Consider the following 26,946-nt stretch of genomic DNA (forward strand, 5'->3'; position numbering starts at 1 on the left):
TGGGCCGCGGACCACATGTGGTCCTTCGACTAATTGGAGGTGGGCCCTGAAGGACACCTTCTCCCCCCCCCCTCGGCCCTTTACTTCATCCCCCCAGCCCTTTACAACACATTTCATTGTTGTGGCGTGTCTGTATCTTATTTTGAAGGGATGTTTAAACATTTCCATAGCGATCAGAGAGCGTTAGGGCAGTGGTTCAGAGTAGAGGAGTAAACTACCCCCCCACCGGGCTTCAGTAAAAGGCATTGAGTGGTCCTCGGTGTTGAGTGGTCCCCAGTGATAAAAAGGTTGGGGACCACTGCCTTAAAGGACTAGCTATTCTGTTAGTAGACCATTTTCCATGTAAGAAATAAGTAAGCAGAAGGGATAACTTAACAAAGAAAGAAAGTGGGGTGGGGGGTTGAATTAGCTTCTTAGAAGAATAATGTCACCCAGAGGGGGAAATCTTATGTTTGGGGATTGTCTGGGGCTGAGGAGATTTGCAAATTCTCTCAGCAGTATCTCAAAAGATACTGTCATTTTGTGCTGAATTACAGAATCATAGCTTTACCAACATGTCTTAGGTGTGTTTCACAAAAGGTCAGTCTTTCCCTGCAAAGTTACCTCACTGCCACTGCAGCTGCCAATACCGTGTCCTGGCAACAGGAAGAGCCACTTAATTCGGTAGGAAGGATGAATTTCCCCCAATCCCTTTGTATTGGGATCAACTAAATTGACACAAAATAATATGCAAAGCCTTTGAATTGTCCAGAATTCTTTATCTCAATGGATCTTACAAAAACAGAAAGTGATGCAATTATCTTCTAACACGTTAACTACACCAGTTTGGTGTAGTGGTTAGGAGTGCGGACTTCTAATCTGGCATGCCGGGTTCGATTCTGCGCTCCCCCACATGCAACCAGCTGGGTGACCTTGGGCTCGCCACGGCACTGATAAAGCTGTTCTGACCAAGCAGTAATATCAGGGCTCTCTCAGCCTCACTCACCCCACAGGGTGTCTGTTGTGGGGAGAGGAAAGGGAAGGCGACTGTAAGCCACTTTGAGACTCCTTCAGGTAGAGAAAAGTGGCACATAAGAACCAACTCTTCTTCTTCTTCTTCTTCTTCAACCCTCTCTCCTTTTTTGTAACCTTCAAAATGACATAGAGTTCTGGAGAACTCAAAAACTTGCACTTTGTTCTAAGGCACTTTTGTTGGTCCAGATCAAATATTATGTGGTTCTTGAACATGATAGCGACCAACAGAAACCATTCCACAGATGCTGTAAGAGAAGTAATAGGCAGGGCTAGGCTATTTATCTGTTGTTTTTTTAATTACAGTTCTGGTCTAAGACTGTTTAAATAAACTAAGGGCAGGGCAAGGAATGCAGGACAGTGAAATCTATAGCTGATTTCTTGCCAGACGAAGGACAGAGAACAAGTAGTGATAGTAGGATTCCACAAAGCATACGAAGCAACAGCATTGCAAATTCCTTTGCACAGTGAAGGAGCGATGTTTTCATGTGGTTCGTTCCTCCAGCAGCTCCAGGACAAATGCAGCACTTTCCTTGGCCTCCTCCACAAAATGGGAGACTTTCATCTGCACCTGCACAGTTCAAGATAGCCACATTGACTCAAGACAAAATCCAAAAAGTAAGAAGAAAATACATTTTTCTAAGCAGAGCTTCCCCCCCCCCCCCGTCCCATCAATATTCCCCTGTCAAGATGAGCTTAACAGCACCTGATTTATATTCCATTTCTTTAAGTGGTGGATTCTAATCTGGAGAAACAGGTTTAATTCCCTACTCCTCCACATGCAGCCAGCTGGGTGACCTTGGGCCAGTCACAGTCCTCTTAGAGGTCTCTCAGCCCCACCTACCTCAAAAGGTGTCTGTTGTGGGGAGAGGAAGGGAAAGGTGTTTGTAAGCCAATTTAGGACTCCTTTGGGTAGTGAAAAGTAGGGCATAGAAAAGCTGCTGCTGCTTCTTCTTCTTCTTCTTCTTCTTCTTCTTCTTCTTCTTCTTCTTCTTCTTCTTCTTCTCCTCCTCCTCCCTATCCAGTGACTTGAGATGGATCACAGACATTAAAATCTGCATGGTGCCAGTGTGGTGCAGTGGTTAGAGAGTCAGACTAGAGGCTGGGAGACCCAGGTTCAAATTCCCATTCTGCCATGGAAACCCAATTGAACAGCTTGGGCTAGTCCAAAGTGTTATGTCAATCTAACCTGCTGTGTAGATAAAAAGGAGGGGACGCAACTGGTTGTGTCCCTACTGGGGGAAAAACTGGGGAATAAATCAATAAACCAATCAAAATGGTAGGATTATGAACCATCAACACTTAAAACAATAAAACGAACTGGCCAATAAAACAAAACATGGAGCAGCCTTTCTGAACTATTTACCATCGAGGATCTCCACTGGCCATTTTTTTTGGGGGGGGGGCAGGTTGACATGACCATATATGGTCCTATCACCCAATAAATATTTAATAAATATAAAATATATATTAAAATTAAGTAACTCCCAACCTTACAGGAAACCATCCCAGGGCCATCAAGAAACCCCAGGGTTTCACACAACCTTGGTTGACAAAGCCTGACCTAGATCCTGGAAGACTTACAGGGGGGAGTGCCAAGGTATGTACCCCTTACACTATGCCAGGTTATTATGGCTTATGCCAGAGCCGGACCTGAAATCTCCTTTGACCAGGGGTGATCAAACTGTAATTCTCCAGATATCCAAGGACTACAGCTACCATGAGCCAACATGCTGCTGGCTGGGGCTCATGGTAACTGTAGTCCATGGGCATCTGGAGAGCCATAGTGTGGCCACCTGTCTTTAGAACTAAACGGGTCTCCCGTCTAACCTCTCACCATTGACAGAGTACTGCCACATACCTGTTTACCTGCCCACTGCCACTATCCCAGAGTGCTCTGCAAGGACAGGTGCATACAGAATGGTGCCTTCAAGAAAAACCACACTGGATGACTCCCAACAACTTTTATCATATTAAGGAAATATCAGTGAACCCAGTTGAGAAACTCTTGGGGACTTGAGGGTGGAGCTTGAGGGGGTGAAGCTTGGGGAAGGACCTCAGTGTCATAGAATCCACCCTCTAAAGCAGAAATTTTCTCCAGGGGAACTGATCTCTGTAGTTTGGAGATCACCTGTAATTTCCACCTGGAGGTTTCCAACCCACTATCAATACTACCAGGGCAACTAGCATGTCAACATTATGCAACACTGGTAGAGGAACCACACACAATGACAAAGTGAACATTTCTTACCTGCTGCTTAAAGCCTTCATCTGTTATATCTTTCAGATTGGTGATGACGTTGAATGAGGCACCAAATACGCCAGCTTCTAGAGCTTTTGCTGCCACCTACATGCAATTTGTTTTAAGGGAGTAATATAGTGTGTGTTTTCAACAATCATCATTGAGAAAGATACCACAAGAACCATAGTTGGTCCCATCCTGGAGCACTTGAACTCTAACCTGAGAAATTGTGCTAGGTTTTTTTTCCATTGCAACCTCCTCTGTGACCACTTGATGTCACTAGTGAGCACACAGGTACAACTTAGTTGCTCTAACAGTTTAACACCAGCCCTTTAGGACTGATTACTTGCTGATTGCAGTTCCAATACAAAGTGGCCATTTTCTCACATGAAGATTAGTTGTAATAGAAGATTTCCCGTCACTACCTAGGTTGGCAACCCTAGGATAATTTATACCATCTACCCTCCAAAGCTTCCAGGGCCTGCAAGAAGGCGCTCTTCCACCAGACATTTAGTTGAGGTCAGGAGGGGGTGGGTTGACCGGAGTTTCGATCAGGGGACCTACCCTAGCCAAGCATCCTGTGACTATAATTATAACTTAGAGTTGAGTTACATTCTGGCTGGATTCAGTAGAGTTGGGTTGGGTAGATTGTTTTCTGCCATCTTATGGGACACTATGTGTACTATTCTGTGGTTTTACGGGATATTATTTATGGTTTTAATTGTTAGCTGCCTCAAGGTGACAAAGTCGTGAGAGGCGGGATACAAATCCAAACAGAAATATGAATGAATGAATGAATGAATGAATGAATGAATGAATCAATGAATGAATGAATGAATGAATGAATGAATGAATGAATGAATTTCATCCAGCGGAACTGATCTCTGTCATCTGGAAATCTGTTGTAACTTTGGAAATTCATCAGTCCCTGGTTAGTGGTCAGCAACCTATCTTCTGTCTGGCTGCAACCCATTTTTGTCTGTCTTTTTTTTTTTTTGGCAACACACTCATGCTATCACAATACATTTAATTTTTACAGACACATCCCCCTCCCCCATTCCTTTAAGATCCTCTTATTTTTTAGCAGACAAACATAATTAATTACACAATCCTTTGAAAAACAAAACCAAAGAGCCTTTTTCTTCCTAGCCAGGTCTTCAATTAAACAGCATACCTGAATGTCTGATCTGCAGGCAATGTTCCCATGACGAGCCATTTCTTTTAGGGAAGGCCATAAGGAGTGAACTTTTTCTGCCAGCGAGAAAGGGACGCCAACCGCCTTTTTCAGGCCCATCTGCATGGCTGCTGAGCGCCTGCAGGCCGGAAAGAAGCCAAAGGAGAAATGCTCAGACCCTATCACTTGCTCTGCATGTTACGGCCCCGGCGAGTAGTTCTGGCTGCCTTTTGTCCGCTAGGTGCAAAATTGTAAGTTTTGCTTTGTTCTACCCATCTGACGATAAAAGCCTTGCTGCTGTGGGAATAGCTAATGGGGGAGGAAATGGGGGAGGGGTTTCTTATGTATACCCCAAGACAGGCCAAATTGTTCTTAGCAATAGACTTCTATCATGATATTTCCAGATTTACCCTCTTGGATCTGTTAAAACAACTCTGAATTCTTTTTTGTAAAGAATTTCTCCGTTGATCTGCATCTCATGAGAGAGTACCCTTGGTTTGCAATAACCGGGACGATTCTGCAGTTACTCCACTGGCTACTCATTAGTTACAGGGTTCAATTCAACTGTCTGTTATAGAGTCGCTGCTTCTGTAGGGCATGCCGGTAGGGGATGGGGGTGGGGGACTTACCTGGAGCATGGAGGAAAGAATCTGGAAGTAAATTTGCTGTCCCTGCATCTCTAGGGATGTCAGTCTCCAGATGGGATCTGGGGATCACCTGGAATTATAGATCATCTCCAGACTAAAGAGATCGGTTCCCCTGGAGAAAACAGCTACTTTGGAGGGTGGACTCCATAGCATTATACTCCACTGAGGGTGCTCCCCACCCCCAAATCTCTCCTGCTCCTGGCTCCAACTCCCCCCCCCCCCAAAAAAAATCACCAGGTATTTCCCAACCAAGAGCTGGAAACCCTATGTTATCTGGAAATAGGATAGCACATCAAGGTTGACGCTCTGGTTTGTGGGCAAAACCTCTATGTTAGCATTAGCCTCACCATAGAGTTTTGCCCCCAAACCATAGTATTGCCTCTGATGTCACTTCCAGGTGATGCAGGGATGTTGCATTTACATCCTGATTCTTCCCTCCCTTGCCTAAGTTCCCCCGGTTCCCGAGAACCTTAAAACAGTTAGAAGCTCCTACCCAGGTGATCCGCTGGTCCCTAGATGTGGATTGACCTCCCTACCCTGCTATAAACCAAGCCCTTCAAGGCCTTGTGCCCTCATATCGCTGGAACTACCTCTCCTTCTATGCTTCTATGCTCCACCATGATAGATTCACTCATCTGAGCAGAGCCTTCAGTGGGGTAAGATGAACAACTGCCCATTCGTATACATCTGCCCATCCATCCTTGGGAACTGTACCTGCTTCTACACCATGGCCCCTTCCCAGCAGGTTGCTTTCTTTCTTTCAACTATTTATAAGCCTGTCATCTTCTCACCCAGAACCCACAAGACTTACAAGAGCAGGTAAATGTTAGATCGCATGTAGCTTGAGCAGAATGCATTTCCCGCCCTCCTTTACAGAAGTTATGAAGAGCTTCTTTGGAGTTTTTAGCGAATGGCTCCTCAGATACTTAGGATGGCCCTACACAGCTCATGTCTCTCTTTCCCAGAAATGGTGGAAACAGAGAGTTTGCAGATCTGTTATAGAAAATTCTCAAATCCCCTCGGGAAACTGCCGTTCTCGGGAAACCATGACACTAAAGCCGCCTAAAGGTAACAAAGGTGTGGGGTAGGTAAGCGATTGGAATACAGAATCATTTTTCCGGCAATCCCATATTACATACCTTTCTTTCTCCTCAGGTGTATTTCTGGGAAGTTTCATAGCTTCCTGAGGAGAGGTGAGAAATACACATTTATCTAACTGTATTTTTCTTCACTGTTAGAGCTACACAGAAAGAATTCTTCCCTTTGCCTGTTCCTGAACAAGCACTTGTCATTATGTATGATGTGAGATGCGAGATATTTACATCACAGCCCTACCGATAAACATGTTGCCCTCACTAGATTTCAGTTAATGGAAGGGCAATTTTTCTTAATTCCCTTCTCCTGCAGCTGATCTGCAACTAACCCTGGGGTCCTCTGCCCCCAGGAGTCTTGTGAAGGGTATTTTGTCCTTCAGTAAGAAGGGATATAAGGAAGACTCATTCTGCAGACAGAAATGACTCCCATTAATTAAGATCTCCAGCACTATAGAAGAAGAAAAGGTGGTCTTTATACCCACACTTTTCTCTGTCTTTAAGGTGTCTCAATGGTTTACAATGCAGCTTTGCCCAATGGATGGCATAGAATAGCTTTGAGGTTGTCTGGCCTCTGGCCTCAGTCCCACAGCAGCAAATACAGGGGGCGAATGATGTCATGGCATTGTTAGAAAGACAGAGGATGGTGTAAGTATTCAAACCCACAGGAGACATTCACAGGGAATGGGCCATCACCTGCCTCTGTGTAGCAACCCAGAACTTCCTATCCAAAGACGGGGCTGATCCCACTTATTATTATTATTATTATTATTATTATTATTATTATTATTATTATTTCGATTTATTTCCCGCCACTCCCAAATGGCTCGCGGCGGGTTACAATGTCTTAAAAAACCCATTAAAACTCCCATTAAAAGACTTTAAAATGTCACAACATGGCAGCACAATAATAAGATCCCCTTCCTACCCCCATTCCTAAAGAAGGGGGGGTGGAGGAGAAGGAGGTCAACGATGTTCAGGAAGCCCGAGGGAGAGCAGTCGATGTACCCCGGCAGCCCCAGCCTCAACCATAGACCTGGCGGAAGAGCTCCGTCTTGCAGGCCCTGCGGAACGTTAAAGGGTCCCGCAGGACCCGCAGCTCACCCGGGAGCTCATTCCACCAGGTGGGGGCCAGGACCGAAAAGGCCCTGGCCCTGGTCGAGGCTAGGCGTGCTTCCCTAGGGCCGGGAACGACCAGAAGATTCTCACTCGCAGAGCGCAGAGCCCTGCGGGGGGCATAGGGCACTAGGCGGTCCCTCAGGTATGTGGGTCCCAGCCCGCGTAAAGCCTTAAAGGTTAGAACCAGAACCTTGAACCGGATCCGGACAGCAATTGGTAACCAGTGCAGCTGCCTCAGCACAGGCTGGATGTGGGCCCTCCAAGGTGTGCCGGTGAGGACCCTAGCGGCTGCATTTTGTACCAGCTGGAGTTTCCGGATCAGAGACAGGGGTAGGCCCGCGTAGAGCGAGTTACAGAAATCTAATCTGGAGGTGACCGTTGCATGGATCACAGTGGCCAGGTGTTCGGGGGACAGGTAGGGCGCTAGTAGCCGGGCTTGGCGAAGATGGAAAAATGCCTGGCCGGCTACTTTCCTGACCTGCGCCTCCATAGTCAGGGAGGCATCAATGGTCACACCCAAGTTTCTAGCCTGGGACGCGATGGTAAGATGCGCCCCTGCCAGGGTGGGTAAATGCGCTTCCTGTTCCCGCCCCCTACTTCCCAGCCACAGGACCTCCGTCTTGGAGGGGTTGAGTTTCAGGCGACTCTGCTCAAACCATTCTGTCACTGCTTCCAAACATCTGGCGAATGGTTCTGGGGGGGAGTCTGGGTGGCCGTCCATGAGGAGATAGAGCTGGGTGTCATCAGCGTACTGATGGCAGCCCAACCCAAAACTCCGTACCAGCTGGGCCAGAGGGCGCATGAAGATGTTAAATAGTGTGGGGGAGAGAACCGCGCCCTGTGGGACCCCACAAGGGAGTCCATAAGGGCGCGAGAGCTCATCCCCCACTGCAACCCTCTGGGTCCGGTTCTGGAGGAAGGAGCGTATCCAGCGCAAGGCTGTACCCCGTATCCCCGTACCGGCGAGGCGGTGGCCCAATATCTCATGGTCCACGGTGTCGAAAGCAGCCGACAGATCCAGAAGGACCAGCACGGCTGACCCGCCTCTATCCAGCTGGCGACGGAGATCATCCAGCAGAGCGACCAACACCGTCTCCACCCCGTGGCCAGGACGGAAGCCAGACTGATATGGATCGAGTGCCGAAGTTTCATCCAAGAAAGCTAGGAGCTGGTCCGCCGCAGCCCTTTCCACCACCTTGCCCAGGAACGCTAGATGCGACACCGGGCGGTAGTTGGCAGGGTCCTGCGGGTCCAGCGTTGATTTTTTCAGGAGAGGGCGAACCACTGCCTCCTTCAGCCGCTCGGGGAATTCCCCGGAACTCAGGGAAAGGTTGATAATATCCCTGAGTTGGCCTCCTATCCCCTCTCCGCTCCCCTTGAGAAGCCAAGAGGGACAGGGATCAAGGGGGCAGGTGGTCGCCCTGACCGACCCCAGCAACTTGTCCACTTCGGAAGAAGAGAGCCGTCTGAAGCCATCAAACCTCGCTGCCAAAGACGGCCAACAGGTCTCCAGTTCATTTACTGTATTAATTGTGACAGGAAGGTCATGGCGAAGCGACAAGACTTTATCCGCAAAAAAGCTCGCTAATGCCTCGCAGCCAAGTGCCAATTGACTAATATTTTGGCGCCCCTGAAGGGCGGTAAGGGATCTAACTACCCTAAATAATTGGGCCGGGCGAGAGCTTGCGGACGCGATTTCCGTGGCGAAGAACTCTCGCTTCGCCACTTTCACCGCCATCTCATACGCCCTCATAAGCGTGCGATAAGATGTTCTTGCAGCTTCGTCGCGAGTCTTCCGCCACACTCGCTCTAGTCGTCTCACCTCCCTCTTCTTTTCCCGGAGCACCCCCGTGTACCAGGGGGCCCGTTTGAGTCGAGGGCAGAGAGGACGCTTAGGGGCAATCTCATCTATAGCGGCTGTCAGACGGGACTGCCAGTCCTCTACTAACGCCGCCAGTGAGTTGCCAGGAGGCATCGGGTCCCGCAGAGCATTCCGGAAACCAATTGGATCCATGAGTCTCCGCGGGCGGGCAAAAGTGCGCCCGCCGCCCAACTGGGGAGGGGGTGGCATCACAAGCCGGGCCCGCAGGGCATAGTGGTCTGACCATGGCACGGCCAAAGCTGGCTCCAGAACCACCTCTATCCCGGCACCGAAAATCAAGTCAAGCGTGTGGCCGGCGTGATGAGTGGGACCGGCAACAAATTGCGAGAGCCCTAGTGTCGCCATGGATGACACCAGGTCCCCACCAAGTCCTGAAGTGGGCGAGTCCGCGTGGACATTGAAGTCACCCAGGATTAAGAGCCTAGGGAACTGCAACGCCCAGGCGGCCGCCGCCTCCAGCAGGCGGGGCAGGGCATCTGGTGGCGCGTTGGGCGGACGGTATACCAGCCAGATGGCCGCGCTCTCGACCGAGCCCCACCCAATACCGACACACTCCACTCCACTGATTTCCGGCACCGGGAGAGCCCTGCAGGCGAGAGTCTCCCGGGCCAGAATTGCCACCCCCCCTCCCCTCTTATGGGTCCGAGATTGGTGTAGGACCGAGAATCCTGGGGGGGGCCAGTTCTTTCAAGGCCACCGACTCCCCCTCCCTCACCCAGGTCTCGGTCACGCAAGCAAGGTCCGCCCCCGACTCTGCAAAGAAGTGCTGCAGAGTGGAGGTCTTGTTCTTAATCGACCTTGCATTGCACAGGACCAAGATCGGACCCTCCCTAGCCTCCACCCTCACAGCCCTGGGGACTTAACTTTTGATATCTGACAAGATCGAGCTAGCCTGAGCTATCCTGGGTGTAGTCTGCACGGGGCTTTTTACCCACTCCCAAATTGACTAAATCCCTGCAGTCTACTCTGAATTCGATTTCCATTTTGATTTGGGGCACTTTAAATTTTCCCTCTGCAATTTGCATGATTGATCCAGAGTGACCCTACCTTTCCCCCGCAATATCCTGGAGTAGATATAAGCATCAATATTTTAAAAAACACCATCAGTAAATGTGCAGATTTTTGCTTTTTTTTTAATTAACTCACTGCATGCCTCGGAGCAAAGCAGTCTTCCCTGACTGGCCAGGGCATCAGTTCAAAGACTTCCTGGTTCCCGGTTGCAAGGCTTCCCTTAATGTGACTGTGCTCCAGAAGCCCTAACTTCTCTTTGCAGAGATTTGCCTCTTGTTATTTCCCTCTCCCTTGCTGGCCCCTATCCTCCCACCTCCCCCATTCAAGAAAAGTAAGAAAGAGACTCCTGCTGCAATTGGCACCCTTCCCTGTTTTGAGCTTCCCCAATCAAGTGCAGAACACTTTCTGTTTCAGTGGGTGGGAGGAATAGAGGAAGACCTGAGTTCAAATCGATCTGAATTCAGCAGGATCCACAACAGAATAAACAAAGTAAGTGCAGAATCAGCCCAGGTCAGGGTAGATAGACTGACTGACTGACTGACTGACTGACTGATGTCTCTCACCATGTAGCTGCTGAAAGCCCTGGAGTCTTCATCCACCATGACCACCAGCTCATTCATGGCTTGATGAAAGGGAGGTATTAACTGCCTCATGACTGGGTCCAGTTCTTCAAATTGCCGTTTTCCATAGGTCATCAGTCCCGCCATACAGCCCAGTGCTGCTCCCTATAAGGAAATAAGCAGAGTAAGGTCTACTACACGTTTTCAATTCATTCATTCATTCATTCATTCATTCATTCATTTAGATTTTTATACTGCCTGCTCTTTACAGCTCTGGGCGATTAACATGTTATTTGTTTCTCATGAACTGGGCTTTCATTATGCAACAGTATTGGTGTTGATGAAGGCTTGCAGCCAAAACTTCGTTCTTGTTAAACACCATGAGTTCCGCTTTTGGATACTTCGGGCCATAAATCCACAATGCAAACAAAATTTGCTTTTGTGTTAATATCTATGTTTACTTATAGCCACACGCAGTGTTTTCTCTTTTATTTAGTTCAAAGTCACGATCAATGCAACGCAGCCAACAGGTGAGCTCACAGAAGCCGGTGAGGCCGAGGAAATGGAGCTGCCTTTAATTGAATCAGACCTTCTACTTGGACTGGAGCAGCTCCCCAGAATTTTACCCATCTGGAGATGGTCTTCTTAAGCACTGGCCGTGCAGGAGTCAAGTGCAAAGGGGCAATGCCTGGAAAGACGGCCTTGTGAGATGGCTAGTTGAGGGTCACCTTGTTTAAGCACCACGTACCAGAGAAGAGATTGCTGCCGAGACGGACCCTCCGCCAGGAGCTGCTGAGCGGGACCCGACTTTCTGCACCAAGGTGCGAAGAGGCAGAGAGACCAGGCAGCCACTCCCGTCCCCATCCTGCACCATCTCCCTTCAGAACACAAAGAGGAAATCGCAATATCACCCTCATGTACTTTTAGGCGAAGGGGATCTAATGCACTGAGGAAAGCAGGATATTCGGACACCTTCCTGCTGCTTGTCCGATAGATTTGACATTCCCCTGGGAAGACCTGAATATCCTTTGCAGAAAGGGAAGGATTATTTTAAACAAATGGCAGCAGCATCTGCACTACTAGGTCACTTCCATGGGAAATCCTCAAGGCAGTGGTCCCCAACCTTTTTATCACCAGGGACTGGTCAACGCTTGACAATTTTACTGAGGCCCGGGGGGGTAGTTTTTTGCCAAGGGACATTGCTGCTGCCTGAGCCCCGGCGCCCCTGACTTCCTGCCGCCCGCTAGGAGGCACTGCCAGCAGCAGCTGCGCAGTGCCATGCCAAGGGGGAGCCCCAGCCATGGCAGCCACCGGAGAGCACCAAAGGTGAGTCGGCCGCAGAGTGGCAGGGCAGCCCCTGAGGCAGCAGCTGGGGAGGAGGATGAGGATGAGCCGCGGCCCGGTACCAAATGATCCACAGACCGGTCCCGGTCCCCGGACCGGGGGTTGGGGACCACTGCCTCATAGGGGAGCTCCAGGAATGGCCTGAAATTCTATCGTTTTACCATAGAGATTCCAATTATTCCTAGAGCTACCCTAAATCACTTCCATTTTTCCTCAGAAATGGCATATTGGATACCATCCCCCCCCCCTTTTCCCCCCCTTTGAGCTTCCCATCAGTTGCCAGGCATAGCGACCCTACAGTTTGAGCAAAACTCTGAAATTGTTCAGAACATTTCTTTGGCTGTACCTAAAGCCACATGAGGAGGAGATGATTCTCTGTGGCGAAATTTTCTGAAGTGAAGAAAATGTGGCAGAACTTTGCTTCTATCTGTTCCCCACCAACACTTCCCTTGATCCCATTTGCTATCAAGGCAGGAAGGGACCCCAGCATGACTTCATAGTGAGCCCTAAAACAAGCAAAGGAGCACAGATCTGCAACCTAACTCCCCAAAAGACAAAAGAAATGAAAATGTCCATACTCAATAATGCGCTCTTTGGGATTGAATGGGCCCAAGGAATCCAGCCCCAGCCGGCTGACGACCTGCAATGGAAAAAACAGGAGCCAAGGATGTCATTTTTGTGAACTGGGAGCTGAACTTCCCGAGCTCTTACTAGTGGACCGACCTCTGTTCAGATTTCACACTGGGCATGTTTTCAGATTATTGCATAGCATATGTGTAGGAGATCCTCGGATTGTCTGACTGCCAGGCAAGAGATGTTCAGAGGTCATTTGCTATTGCTTGCCTTCACATCATGCCTCTAGTGTTCTTCGGAGTTCTGGGCACTGACACAGATGAATATGATATAAATGTGTAAATAATCTTTCCTGTAAAGATTTCTCTCTTTTAAACCTCAAAGCGCTATGAGTCTGTGCCTCACCCACAAAGGTAACTAATAGCTGCAAACTTTCAAAATGTGCTGTTTCTTTGCAGCTTTGTTTTCTGGAGGGACTTAGGCATACCAAGCCAAGTCCAGAAGTCCCAACATCCCCGCTATCCATGGATTCATGGAGGTTGCCTGGAAAACTTCTGGAATTACAACTGATCTCCAGATGACGTTCAGTTTCCAGGGAGAAAATGGCTGCTTCAGATAGCAGACTCTACTCTGCAGAGGTTCCTCCCTTTCCCAGACCCTGCCCTCCCTAGGCACCTCCCTGGAGTCTCCAGGAATTTCTCATCCCAGAGCTGGCAACCCAAGTCAAAAAGGATCGGTTGCCCATCCTAGTCATTCTTCTCTGGCTTCCCCACCCAGGCAGCCACTCCCCATCTGGAATGATGCAACACCTTGACACATTCTGTAGGCTTCCCTCTCTGCATATATTGCAATTGGCACTTCCATCTCAAGGGCTGCAAGCTAGGAATGGGGGCAAGCAGTCCCCCAAGTGGTGGGCCCAAGTTCTGTTTAAAAGAGACACCCCCCCAAAACACTCATTTTGTTTGCATGTAAACCAGAGGGGTTGTTTACCTGTCTCCTTTCCTTGGCCCTAGTGGGACAAAAAATAACTGGGCGACCTTTCTTTTCTGGGAAGGGTGTAACTGTGCCATGCCTTCTCTTGAGGTTCCAACTTCTTTATTGTATTTACTTACAAAGTTTGCATGCTACCTTGACGCCCAATGAGAGCCACCCAGGCAGCTCTCATTTGAAACAAATTATTATAAAAGCATATCATGAAAACCATCAAAACCAAATCCACAAGGACATAAAACATTCAGTCAATGACAGGTGAGACATTACCAGCCTGATTTTGTGATCTTCTTCCAGAATGAAGAGACTGTTTTTGTTTATATAAAATTCTGCTGCATCCAGAATGGCCTTTTTGGGGACTAGGCCCACAAGCTGAGATCCTACCACCGGGAGGTTGAGATCCTAAGGGCAAGAAATGGCATTTTACAAGCTAGCAGGGTTACACATGTAGTGGTCAGCAATCTGCACCATTCAGGGCTGCCAAACTCCAGTTGGGAAGTCCATGAAAAAGCAAAAGAAATCAGGAGGCTGACCAATCAATGCTTATGTGCTCAATAAGTCTCTCAAAAGTTTAATCCAATGTGTAGAGACACCAGTCCTAGGTATTCAAACCCAGTGATTACTCCTCTATCTATGTTCCCAGTTTGAAGAAGGTTTAATACAAATCAAATTATAAGGTATCACATAGGCATCTGCTCCAATGTTATGAGATTGTATTTCCTAACATAGCCCAAATTCCAGTTGGGGTCTCAAGATCTCCCAGAATTACAACTGATTTCCAGATGACAGAGAGCAGATCTCCTGGAGAAAATGGCTTCACTGGAGGAATGAGAAGATATTGTTTTTAGATCCTGCTTTTCACTACCCGAAGGAGTCCCAAAGTGGCTTAAAATTGCCTTCCCCTCCTCTTCCCCAACAGCTACTCTGAGAGGTCGGTGAGGCTGAGAGAGCTCTGACAGAACTGCTCTGCAAGAACAGCTCTATCAGGATTGTGACTGGCCCAAGGTCACCTTGCTGGCTAAACATGGAGAAGTGAGGAATCAAACCCAGCTCTTGAGATTAGAGAACACCGCTCTTAACCACTACCCCACACTGGCTCTGAAAGTTGGGCTGATTCTGAAATCCACCCTCCACCTCCTCCCCCAACTATTCCCTCCCCAGGCTCCACTCCCAAATCTCCAGGAATTTCTCAAGTCAGTGTTGACAACCCTAGCAGCATACAGAGCAGAGTTACTGAGCGATATTAAAACAGCGGCTTTGAGGCCAACAAACTCATAATGGAAAGTGGGTTATGGGCCCAGTTCTTCACAAACCAAGCAATTTTCTGTCTACAGGATTGCTTAGGTCAGCTGAGAACCTCCCACCTGTTGTAGTTTCTTCAGCCTTTTAACATGAATCCTACAGTCTATGGATTTTGATACGTAATCCAGATGAGACTCCAACATTCTTATTCTGACCAAGTCAACTGCACAACAAGGCTAAATGCATATAAAAGAGCTGAAATATTTTTCTGACCTTCTATCTAGGAACACCTTTCTGACTGCTCAGATGTCTCTGTGCCATGTTCAAAACAGGCAAAATGCATAGATAGAGACTTCAAAAGATGTGGGAAAGACCCTTCCTGGGGCCAGATATCCACACTCCCAAGGAGTTCTCCATAGCATTTTCCCTCTTCCCCCATAATGCAGGAGGGAATTAACATCCACGGAGATAGAATCTGAGCCTGGACATAAATGTGGCCCCCACATCCGTGGCTTCTGACTCAGTTCTGAGGTAAAGCGGCAAAGACAAGACAATGTTCTTATTTCTCAATTGAATGACCAAGGTATACTTGAACTATACTGGAGGTAAATAGAAAGAATTAATTTAAAGAAGTGGGACAGCGGTGCTTAAGCCATACACACCAGAAAGGGGGAGTTGGCTTCTCAGGCAGGGTTTTTTTTTTTTTTACCCTGTTAACCTTCTTGTTAAACATTACACTTAACCTACTGTACCAGGGACAACAGTAAAATGTTTCCTTTCCTTTCCAGTTCTAGAATTCTGACCTTTGCCCATTCTCCTGTCAATGTTGACCCTTTTCACTCAAATCTCCTTTCATACTCTGGCTCCTAACCTTCAGCTGTCAAAAAGCATTGTCAAAAGCTTAACTCCTTTGTTGCCAGCATGCCTCTATGACTGGTTATTGTCTGAAACCGCTCTCTTCAGTGATAGTGGGGTTATTCTCATTGCTCTACATGTCACATGGCCTCTATGGAGGTCTCTTTGCGCTTGGGTTATTTATGTTCTTGCAATCACGCAAAAGTTACGGAAAAAGGGATGCCATGTGCCAAAGGTATGATTTAAAGGGCTACATCTTGCACAACATACTACATTGCTGGATTGCTTTAGAAGAGCTCTAAGAGAACTGTGATTAGCTCAAGGTCACCCAGCTGGCTGCATGAGGAGGAGGCTCAAACACAGCCACTTAAACCACTACACCACACAGCCTTTCTCAACTTTTTTACCATTGATTTGGGAGCTACATTTATGCCCAGGCTCAGATCTGATCTCCCTGAACACTAATTCCCTCTTGCATAATGAGGAAGAAGGAAAATGCTATGGGAAAGTCCTAGGGGGCTTGGATGTCTAGTCCCAGGAAGGGTCTTTTCCACATATTTTGCTGTTAGGAAACCCCAGAAGTGGTGCAATCGTGCAGAATATTGTTGGGAAGCAGAGCCCACCTGGGGTCCCTCCCCTTCCCACCCCCTCTAGGTCACTGGTGCTTCACAGTTCTCCCCTTTGCACCTTTAAACTCTGCCAACCACCTCTTCTGAGATCCTCAAAGGGCTGGAGGGCTAGCCATGTGGGCTTTGAGCTCTCTCTGTTTCTTGAAGGCAAGCAAGGCAACACAGGCAACTCACCCGAGCGTCCCTGCAGACCTCTTCGTAGACTGTATGGAGGGGGGTGGTCTCAAAATCTAGCAGGTTGGTGGAGACCTGGGCAATGTTTTCCTCTTCCAAGTACCAGCCCATGCCTTGCACCTGCTTCAGGCGCCCCGGCTGCAGAGAGAGAACAAGGAGAAGACTCATGCTGAGCACCTGCATCCTCTGCCGCATACACTCTAGCAAGAATCCCAGCAAAGAAAACTTTCTGCAGATCAGCCAAGACTGAGGGTCACTGGCTGGCTCAGCCCAGGGCCAGTTCTCCAGCCAAGCCACCCAAACGCACTAGAGGAAGGACACCAGGGGACCACTGGGGCTTGATTCACTTCCAGGCATCAGCAGTATGGGAAGGGGTCAGGATGCCAGTCTCCAGGTGGGACCTGGGAACTGCATGGAATTACAGCTCATCTTAGGAACGCCAGTCCCCAGGTCTTCTCCAGACTAAAGAGATCAATTCCCTGGAGAGAACGGCTACTTGGAGGCTGGGATGCCATTGGGAACTTTCTCTTGATCATAGAACCGGTTATGTGCAGCTTGGGAAAACACCACTGATAGTTCAGTTTTTGGAAAATTCTTCTAAGTCATTTTGTTGCTTATTCCCTTGAGAAACTTATTAATATTATTACTTCTGTTGGGTCCATTGTAGAAGCCACCTTGCAAAATGGGGAACTAACGGAGCATTGTTTGGAATTCATCTGGAAATAACCTAATCAACTGTTGCCTGGATTTTTTCGTATCACACTTGTATTGTTGGATTATTACACACTCATTTATAATATTGTTTGGTTATCATGACTGTAAATGACTGCTTTGTACTTTTGGATGCACTTTTTACTACAGTTTCAGAGTCATCTGCTATCAAGCAGAAGGCAGAAACGGCAAGGGAAGAAGAGGGTAGAGGGGAAAATATTTCCAAGCAGGCTGCAGAATCCATGCTGGCAGATCATGAGATCAGAGTGGTCCCTTTGCTCGTCCGCACCCCACCCTCCCAACGGAGGCCTTTCTAACCTGTTGCAAAAGAGATGAAATCTGATACTCTTGTATCATCCCTTTTAAACACTGGGAGGGTCCCTCTTCATTGTGCCTGTTTTGAACTCTTTTGAACAAAGATTGTAACAAAAACACTGACAAGTGAGTTTCTTCCCCCGAACCCAGGGTACCTGGTCCTTCCCCCGGCCCTGTTCCCGGATGTTCAGGGCTATCCGGTGCGCCAGCTCCTTCGTGCACAGCAGGTTGATGTTGTACGCCAGGAGGAATTTCCGAGCACCTGTGACTGTCGCTCCCCATCTGGGAACAAAGTTTGCAGGGCCAAAGTCAGGGGCCCACTCTGCTTCTCTGAGCTAAAAAAATAGAAGAGAAGAAAGGGGTGGATATTATTCAACCCACTCTTCGTTTAGAAGAACAGCTGTTTTTTTATACCTGTCTTTTTACTCCCTGAAGGAGTCTCAAAGCCTACCTTTCCTCTCCCCACAACAGATTCCCTACAAAGTAGGTGAGGCTCTGAGAGAACTATGACTGGCCCAAGGTCACCCAGTAGGCCTCATGAGTGTCAAAGTGGCTTATAATCACCTTCCGTTCGTCTCCCCACAACAGACACCTTGTGAGGAAGGTGGGGCTGAGAGAGCTCTGAGAGTACTGTGAATGGCCCAACATCACCCAGCAGGCCTCATGAATCTCAAGCAGCTTACAGTCACCTTCCCTTTCTCTCACCAGAACAGACACTCTGTGAGGTGGGTGAGATTGAGAGAGCTCTGAGAGAACTGGTACTGGCCGAAGGCTGCATGAGGAGGACAAGCAGCAAATCAAACTCAGTTCTCCAGATTAAAGATTGCTGCTTTTACCCACCACACCAAATTGGCTCAATGGGAACCGCCCAGGTGGTTAATTGACGGGCCACATGTCATAAAAGTACTGTAATAGTAACTGCAGCATTTTTTCATGTTGGGAAGATTCGAAGGATTTTCCTTCCTCTGTGTGTCGGTGATTATACAGACGGTGATACAGTGATTTCTTGCACCCAGGGTCTTGCTCCACTTCAGCAAGGGCCTGTTCCTCTCTGCTCCATGACCCAAAATCATTATAAAAAAAGATATCCTGGACAATGCTGCTTCTCTTCGTGGTGAGGACCGTGCAGAGGATGACCTTTCTAAGAACTGTCAGACTGGCCTCCCAGAATTTCATAGGCATTCTGAAGAAACAGTAGGAATGATACTTGGGAACGCCTGCATGTAGCGGAGGGAGCGGTAGGAGAAATTTGAGCGAGATGCCTGTTTTGGACAAGCAGTAATCAAAGAAGAAAGCGGTACGGCTCAGCAATCCTATATAAATTCCAATCAAGTTGACTTCGGGCCTTTTCGCACGGGGATCTTTGTTGCAAATTGTTTGCGGAATGAAAAATCGCCATTTAAAATAGTGGAATTCGTCGTTATGCATACCTGCCTTTGTAGTGGAATCAGTTGCGTTTTTTAGCGTTTCCCACAGGCTTCCGGTCTCGGCAGAAATCGCTAGAAAGGAAGTGCTATTGCCAAGCTCGTCCCGCCCCTGGCCGTCAAGCAGCCAATGGGCAGCCGTTAGCATGCTCCCAAACAGCCCCTTTCCCTTTAAGAAAGGTTTTTTTAAAAAAAAAAAACAGACCCATAGCAACGAATCTAGGTAGATTCGTTGCAACGGAGAGACCCATCCAGCTGCCTAATGTGAGCTGTCGTTTGATTGTATGATCGTTGGCACGCTGCCTCGAGTGATAAAGAAAAAATCCCCCCCCCCTCTCACGGGCCCGATTTTCGGCTGAATTAATGTGTAAAAAATAAAGGGACTTTATTTCAGCAAACGGGCTTTTATGTGGTTTGTGCTTAGTGACTAAAGGTGAAGGACTGAAGCCAGGGAAGCCTCTAAACAGAAAGAGGCTCGCTGGTGCGTTTATCCCCGCTCGCTCGGAGAAAAAAAATGGCGATCGCTTCGCCGGAAGTTTGGAGGACAGGCTCGGGAGGAGGGACTTCGAAGAACCCGCAACAATGGTAACGCACAGGTCTTTAGCGCTATTGTTGCAGATTGGTTGCAGGAGTGTATCGCTATCCGGAGGGTGAATCCACTTTTCTGGATTCCCCTGAAAGCGCTACAACGAAGCGCTTTTTGCGGGTCGGTTTCAGGATTGTTGCAGATTGTCTACGACGTCGTGGGTTATGGCAAATTAGTAGCGTTTCCAATTAGCAACCATTGTGCTATTTTGAAGCCGTGCGAAATGGCCCTTCAACTTCACCAAATGTATTTCAGTCTTTCATTTAATCTGGAAGAAACGGTACATCTTCGCATCATGAAGCAGAGTAAGATGAAAAACGTCTTCATTAACATAGAACAGAGGGAGGGAGAGAGAACCAGTATCTGGATATGAGCTAGTTTCTCAAATCTTCCTCAGCTCATTCATTAGTTATACATGACCACACAAAGCCGAACTGAGCTCATGGTCCCTAAGAGAAGCAAGAGTGGGTCTAAGAGACCGTGTGCTCAGTTTGACCTCCTCTGCTTCATGTTGTGATGATGCACCATTTCTTCCAGATTAAACAGAAAGACTGAAATACTGTTTCATGCTGGTGAAGTCAACTTTACTGGAATACATATAACCACGTGCTTTTCTTTTTTGATTATTGCACCATCCTGTGTGATTTCCTTTTTGCATCTGAAACAGGGAGCAGCCAGGACAGCTACAGGGCCTCTGCCTTTCAGTAGGGGTAAACCACCCCCAATAAAGCCGAAGTGTCCTTGCTACCAGGCTCAAAGCAGAACCGCCTAGAGACACTTACTTTCTTGGGGAGGGCTTCATATTCTCCTGCTCGGATATCTGGCAGAGACCTCCTGCTTGCCTTCAGAGCAGCTTCGCCATACAAATACACTGCAATGAGAATTAGAAGGTTGAGCTGCCTCTCCCCATCCAACCTAGGCCCATTCTGCACACATAAGATAATGCACTTCCAATGTGCTTTGGCAGCTGGATTGTCCTGTGCGGAACAGGAAAATCTACTTCTAAAGTGCATTGAAAGTGCATTATCTATTGTGTGCAGAATAGGCCCTAGTGTCATGTCCCCATGTCAATCTAAGGTATTTGTCCAAGGCTGGAGGTGGGCTCCTCCTTTCCACCCATCCACTTCTTTCCTGTTTACGCTTTGCCTCACTGCGAAAGGTGAGTGGTATCCCTATGTTGCCCTTTTGAAATGTTAAACAACCCTTCTAGCGGCTAGGAGTGGAAGGCCAGCTGGGGAGATAACCCAGCCTGGCTGGCACCAGTATTCACACCTCTGAGTTCAAACACTTTTCCCTTGATAACCCTGTTTCCTGCCTGGATCCTAGGGGCAAGAGCCCAAACTTATATACAGCCCTATAGGTCCTTTGTTCACATTGTCTTCATGATTTCCTTGCTATGGTGAACCTCCATTGATGCCTGTTCCTGTATGTTCCTTTTAATAAACCAACTTTGATCAAGGGCTTGATGTTCTGGGACTTTGCTCTATTGGGTCAGAAGGCAAACTTCTGGATGAGCCTTCTATGGGTTGTGACACCTAGATCATGGGAGTCTGTCTGTCTGTCCACCTGTTTGTTTATTAGGCTTTTATACTGCTGCTCCTAGGCCAGCGAGCCCATGGTGGCTCACAACAAATTAAACAACAAAATCAAGAACAGTAAGAATCCCCTTCCTGCCACCCCAATTCTCCCTCTAACCCCCCACCCCCTACCAAGCTGCCACGTTACTGTCACAAATGCCCAGAGAGGAGTAAAGGACAGGGCACCAAGGATACCAAAGGCACTGGAGATTCTGTGTTGCAGTCAGTAGACGGAAGCTCAATCCATTATTTTATTGTAAGCCTGTCTGAGCAAGCAGTGGAGAGGTGGTGCATCAATATTTTTTAGAAATTATAAATATTATGACAAGAGTCGGTTCTTATATGCTGCTTTTCTCTACCCGAAGGAGTCTCAAAGCAGCTTACAATCTCCTTCCCTTTCCTCTCCCCGCAGTGAGGGAGGTGAGGCTGAGAAAGCCCTGAAGACAGCAGCAGAGATACTTTCCAGGTAACCTGTCTTTGATGTGTAAGAGGAGCCCCAAGACACCCTTTCTTGATTTTTGATGTGGGACACATCTTCTGGTGCGCCTTATAAAACGGAAATGAACACAGCTGTGATGTCCATAGTCCCACCCATGAAACACACCAGGAGATGAAGAGGGGCCTAGGCAGCCATTGCATGCCCAGCAGGGGCCGAGACAGTGGTGAAGGTAAGCAGAAAAAGGAAGGGAAAGGGGGGGGAAGGGAAGGGAGTGTATGTGTGTGTTTGCTTGAGGGGAAGGGAGGTTGGGAAGCCAGTACGTAATGAGGAAAATGGGAGGGGGAAGGGAGTGAGTGTGTGTGTGTATGTGTTTTCGAGGGAGGGAGGGACAGGGGAGGAGCCAAGAAGAAGGTTGGGAAACCAACAGATAAGGGGGGAAATGGTGGGTGGGGGGAGGGAAGGAAGGAAGGAAGGAAGTCAGTGTGTGTGTGTGTTTTTGCCAGGGAGGGAGGGGGATATGACCAAGTACCCCCAAAGCATGTATGTGTCCCACATACCCTCTGAGAGTCAGGCTGTCTGTAGAATTTATTTTACTGTTGAGAAACCCCTGAAACATTCTACAGGCTTCAGAAACTGTGTGAGAGCCAGTTTGGTGTAGTGGTTAGGAGTGCGGACTTCTAATCTGGCATACCGGGTTCAATTCTGCACTCCCCCACATGCAGCCAGCTGGGTGACCTTGGGCTCGCCACGGCACTGATATAGCTGTTCTCACCGAACAGTAATATCAGGACTCTCTCAGCCTCCCCACCCTCACAGGGTGTCTGTTGTGGGGAGAGGAAGGGGAAGGCGACTGTATGCCACTTTGAGACTCCTTCAGGTAGAGAAATGCGGCATATAAGAACCAACTCTCTTCATCTTCGTCTTCTTCTTTTTCTTCTTCTTCTTCTTCAAGAAACGCCAGAAGTGGCGCGATCATACATAATATGATTGGGAAACATCACTGTCCACATGCCCACCCAGGGCCCCTCCCTACTCCCCCCCCCAGGCCCATCACTGGTCATTGGGGTGGGGGGAGCAGGGCAACATGGCCCAAGGCCTTCTCTCCAACTGATCCTTCCACAACTCCATTAATGTATTTGCCACTACAATGAGGCATAATACCTTTAAGAACAAGTAGCCTGCTCCCAGAGGTATCCACCTACTTGCAGGAGTCTTTAAAGCCTCAGTTTGACTTCAGTCTTTTCTGGAACAACATTTCAGTTCTAGCTTTGTTAACTCCCAGCCCTTGGCGTTGAGCAGGATAGAAGATCTCCCGATCTTTTGCTTGCAGCCAACTTACCGGGCACATGAAGTTCATCTGCCAAACGCTCCCCAAAGAGATTGGCACAGTGAACACAGTCTGCCATGGTGACGTTCCTCACTGGGATGAAGGGGCAAACATCCAGGGCTCCCATCCGCGGATGCTCACCTGAGGGAGGAAAGACAGGTTTCAGAGATGCACTCTGAGGCTGGAAGAATGCAATGGAGCAGCCATGGAGAAACGGAAGCTGGACTTGCAGGTGGATGCACTGGTTTCAGAAACCGTGTCTGAGGTTGGAGGATGGCAGAGGTTGTGCAGAACTTTATCTTGGCTTTCCTGCACTCCCAGCCCATCATCCTGTCCTAACCAAGGGTGCAAATTCTAGAAGAAGAAGAAGAAGAAGAAGAAGAAGAAGAAGAAGAAGAAGAAGAAGAAGAAGAAGAAGAAGAAGAAGAAGAAGAAGAGCTTTTTTGGTATCCTGCTTTTTACTGAAGAAGTCTCAAAGCAGCTTACAATCACCTTCTCTTTCCCCTCAAAATGGTGCCTGTTCACACTTTTCTTTTCATTGCACTCCTTCATTCCATCATTCTGCACCCTAAATCACCTCCCACTCTCCTCTCCCAGCACACTGGATGTATCTTTTAAGTGGGTTATCACGTTACAATGCTGGTGCAGTGCAACACAGGAGACTGTCACTATTTTTATTGCTTAAAAGTGTTGCCATGTGATAACCCGATTTTCTTTTTTTTAAGTCAGATATTTGGGATGGAGGGAGGAAGGGAGATAAAGGGAGGGGGAAGGGATGGCGACAAGGAAAGGGGCATGCACAAACAACTCAAAATGGCAGGTGCAGGGGAAAAAAACCCTGAATGTATGCATTTCTCCATTGGGCATTCCCAAATCAGATTCCACTGGGACCAAAGAAATTGCTGCAACCGGGAATTTCCAAAACATGTGGTAAATCAGAGGGCTATTTGGATCTGCACCTGGAAAGGCAAATTTTAATGCAAAAATGGACAGAAATGTTGATCCTTTAAAAATGCAGCTCTGATCGATATTGCTAATGCGGAAACGGTCTTTGAAACCACCTCATGGGAAGGTGCAAAGGAATTGACTTGCGCAAGCCCATCTTGTGAGTTTTAGGTCTGGCCAAGAATTTGAATCTTGGTTTCCCATATTAAGCCCAACCCCCAACATTACAGCCAACTCATCACACCGATTAGAACATCAATGTCCAGAGAGGCCCATGACCTAAGGAGAATTTCATCTTCACCTCAATTCATGTGGTGCTGTGATATCCCTTTGAGGTGTGGGATGGCTCTTGTGGATACTTTGCACAAGAACTGGGAACAAACATGGTCAAAAGTTGGGAACAAACATGGTCAAAACAAACTGGGAACAGACATGGTCAAAAGTTGCAGAGTCCTCTAGTGTAGCAATCCCCAACCTGTGGGCCATGGACCACGTGTGGTCCGTTGACTAATTGGAGGTGGGCCCCGAAGGACGCCTTCTCCCCCCCCCCCGGCCCTTTACAACACACTTCGGTAACACACTTCGGGTGTTATTGTCTCCCCTCACTCCCAGATGGGACTATCTCGTTGCAGAGAAACAAGCTCAGGGTTCCCATTGATTTGTCATTGCCATGAGTTAAAATTTCCATGAAAAATAAAATGTTCCTTATGTTCATTGTTGTAGCGTGTCTGTATCTTATTTTGAAGGGATGTTTAAACATTACCATAGCGACCAGAGAGCGTTAGGGCAGTGGTTGAGAGTAGAGGAGTAAACTACCCCCCCACCGGGCCTCAGTAAAATTGTCAAGCGTTGAGTGGTCCCCGCTGATAAAAAGGTTGGGGACCACTGCTCTAGTGAGAACCTGATCCGTGTCCCTAATTCCCTCCTCCCACTTTGATCACCTTTGTGGTTTTCCATGTTGATGAGCTGAAAAGCTGTCCTGGCCGCATTCAGTGCTCCCTCGACAACTGCCGCAGGACTCCCCACGAAGGTGTAGACAGTCCGATTGGTGGAAGGCCCAGCATCCACATCCAAGAGCTTGCAGCCCTCAGTCTGGGAGATGGCCTTGGCGATCTCATTGATGACCTGAATCAGAGCACACAGGCCATTAGGGAACTTGGGTTGGCATTGCAGTCAGCGAATCATTTGGCGCAGCCAGCCTCGAAGGGCAATTCCAACAGCTACTTAAAGAAGAAAACAGCCACTTAAAGATTGTATTGTTATACTGAAGATAGCAGGGCACAGTGACAGCACAGTACTTCCCATACAGTATTCTCTCCCGGTGTAATCAGACACGTTTCCTTTGCAAACCAAGATAGTTTGGAGGACAGGGAGAAATAAAATGAATGGTGGTGAAGAACTGGTTTTTAAAAGGCTGAGGACACGTAGAATGTTCATAAAGGTATCCCCTGTGCAAGCACGGGGTCATGTCTGACCCTTGGGGTGACGCCCTCTAGCATTTTCATGGCAGACTCAATACGGGGTGGTTTGCCATTCCCTTCCCCAGTCTTTACCGTTTACCCCCCAGCAAGCTGGGTACTCATTTTACCAACCTCTGAAGGATGGAAGGCTGAGTCAACCTTGAGCCGGCTGCTGGGATCGAACTCCCAGCCTCATGGGCAGAGCTTTTTACCACTCTGCACCACAAGAATGTTCATACACTTCCATAAATAAATGTACAGATAAAGTAGGTTTTCAAATACACTTTTTTGATGCTTGTATTGTTTTTTTTCCCTTCTGAATGTCCAGCTCTTCTGTGTGAGCACTTCCCTGCCAATTGTCTATGAATTCTATCTTTCTTTTTTTGCCGTCAAGTCACAGCTGATTTAGAGTGACCCGGCAGGATTTTCAAAGCAAGAGATGTTCAAAGGTGGTTTGCTATTGCCTGCCTAAGAGTCACAACCCTGGAATCCCTCAGAAGTCTCCCCTCCAAATACTAGACACGGTTGACTCTTCTCAGCTTCCAAGGTCTGACCAGATTGGGCTAGCCTGGGCTATCCAGGCCAGGGCCTAATTCTATCTAAGCCACTGAATATATTCAACACCTGGGTAAAGTCTGTTGAAGCTGATAAATATAGAAAGATTTCTTTCTAGACCAAACGTAGAACCGTGAAACATTTCCTTCCCAGGTTCTTTTCTCACATACCTCTTTGTGTCAACCTGATGCCTCCCAACAAGCTGGGAAGACAAATGATGATGGAATAAACAAACATGCCTGCTTGGCCATTATCTGAGCATTGCCTCAAAGGGAGTTTTTAATGGAGAAAATCATTCAGAACTTACCTCTTGGTTGTTGCCTTCAGAAAAATTGGGCACACACTCTACTAATGCCGTCATGGTTCTGGGATTTTCCCTGTATTTGTGGGGGCTCCAGGAACTAGAGGGGAGCAGCTGTTCACGGCCTTTGCTGTCTTGGCTAAAAAACATTAGCTGGAGAATCAAGAAACTTCCTGGCGGGCTGCCCGTGACCTTTCTGAACTGCAGGGTTTCTCATTAACTACCCCAAACAAAACCAACTAAAAAGAAACTTTCTTTACCAAATTGGCCTTAACTTTGTTCTGCCATTGAAGCCCAGAACCTATGGTTGCCAACCACCAAGTGGAACCTGGAGATCTCTCAGAACTGCAACCAATCTCCAGACTGCAGATAATTTTCTCCCAAAGTTGTCCCACAAAGTATGCCTCTCTAAAGTTCCTCCACCAAATCAGGAATAAGATTCTTTTTTTCAGTATCATGAGTCCATAATGGGTGGCATTAAAAAAGCACTATGCATCTATGATTAGATGCATAGGCATTTCAATGGAGAAGGATTGAATTTAAAAAAAAATGAGTGGGAATTGTGGGCCCTTTAAAATGTTGAGATAGGGGCTTGATTGACAGGCAGAAGAGAGTTACGTATAAAACACGTTGCTCTCTTCTGCTATTTCAAGCAGCATGTGAAGTGTAAGAAAAGTGGAAAGGCAGCAGTCAGAAACAAGACAGGAAGTAGGTGAGGAACAGGCGGAGGAGCGATACATTTTAGCGCTACACCATTACGTT

At 47.8% G+C, this 26,946-nt stretch overlaps 1 protein-coding gene across 1 annotated transcript; it reads right to left on the reverse strand.

Annotated features, from left to right (window-relative positions):
• Positions 1 to 737: 737 nt before the first annotated feature.
• FTCD (formimidoyltransferase cyclodeaminase) lies at positions 738 to 26,327 on the reverse strand. The gene is made up of 14 exons (XM_077314105.1): positions 26,191 to 26,327; positions 24,810 to 24,993; positions 22,936 to 23,064; positions 20,363 to 20,451; positions 17,726 to 17,905; positions 16,545 to 16,682; positions 13,915 to 14,046; positions 12,660 to 12,721; positions 11,486 to 11,615; positions 10,741 to 10,902; positions 6,214 to 6,257; positions 4,428 to 4,566; positions 3,263 to 3,358; positions 738 to 1,582 (listed from the first exon to the last, which is right to left on the reverse strand). Exons 1-14 carry the CDS (start codon positions 26,242 to 26,244, stop codon positions 1,496 to 1,498), a joined length of 1,626 nt encoding a protein of 541 aa, XP_077170220.1. The 5' UTR covers positions 26,245 to 26,327; the 3' UTR covers positions 738 to 1,495.
• Positions 26,328 to 26,946: the final 619 nt, after the last annotated feature.

This window comes from Paroedura picta, chromosome 1 (genome assembly GCF_049243985.1).
Source record: "Paroedura picta isolate Pp20150507F chromosome 1, Ppicta_v3.0, whole genome shotgun sequence".
Lineage (NCBI taxonomy): Eukaryota > Metazoa > Chordata > Lepidosauria > Squamata > Gekkonidae > Paroedura > Paroedura picta.

Coding starts and splice junctions, on each gene's coding strand:
- FTCD (XM_077314105.1), bottom strand. CDS start 26,244: ATGACGGCATTAGTAGAGTGTGTGCCCAATTTTTCTGAAGGCAACAAC. Junction 20,452..22,935: donor AGATGAACTTCATGTGCCCG/GTAAGTTGGCTG, acceptor TTCTCATTGCAG/TGTATTTGTATGGCGAAGCT. Junction 17,906..20,362: donor ATGAAGCCCTCCCCAAGAAA/GTAAGTGTCTCT, acceptor CTATTTTTTTAG/CTCAGAGAAGCAGAGTGGGC.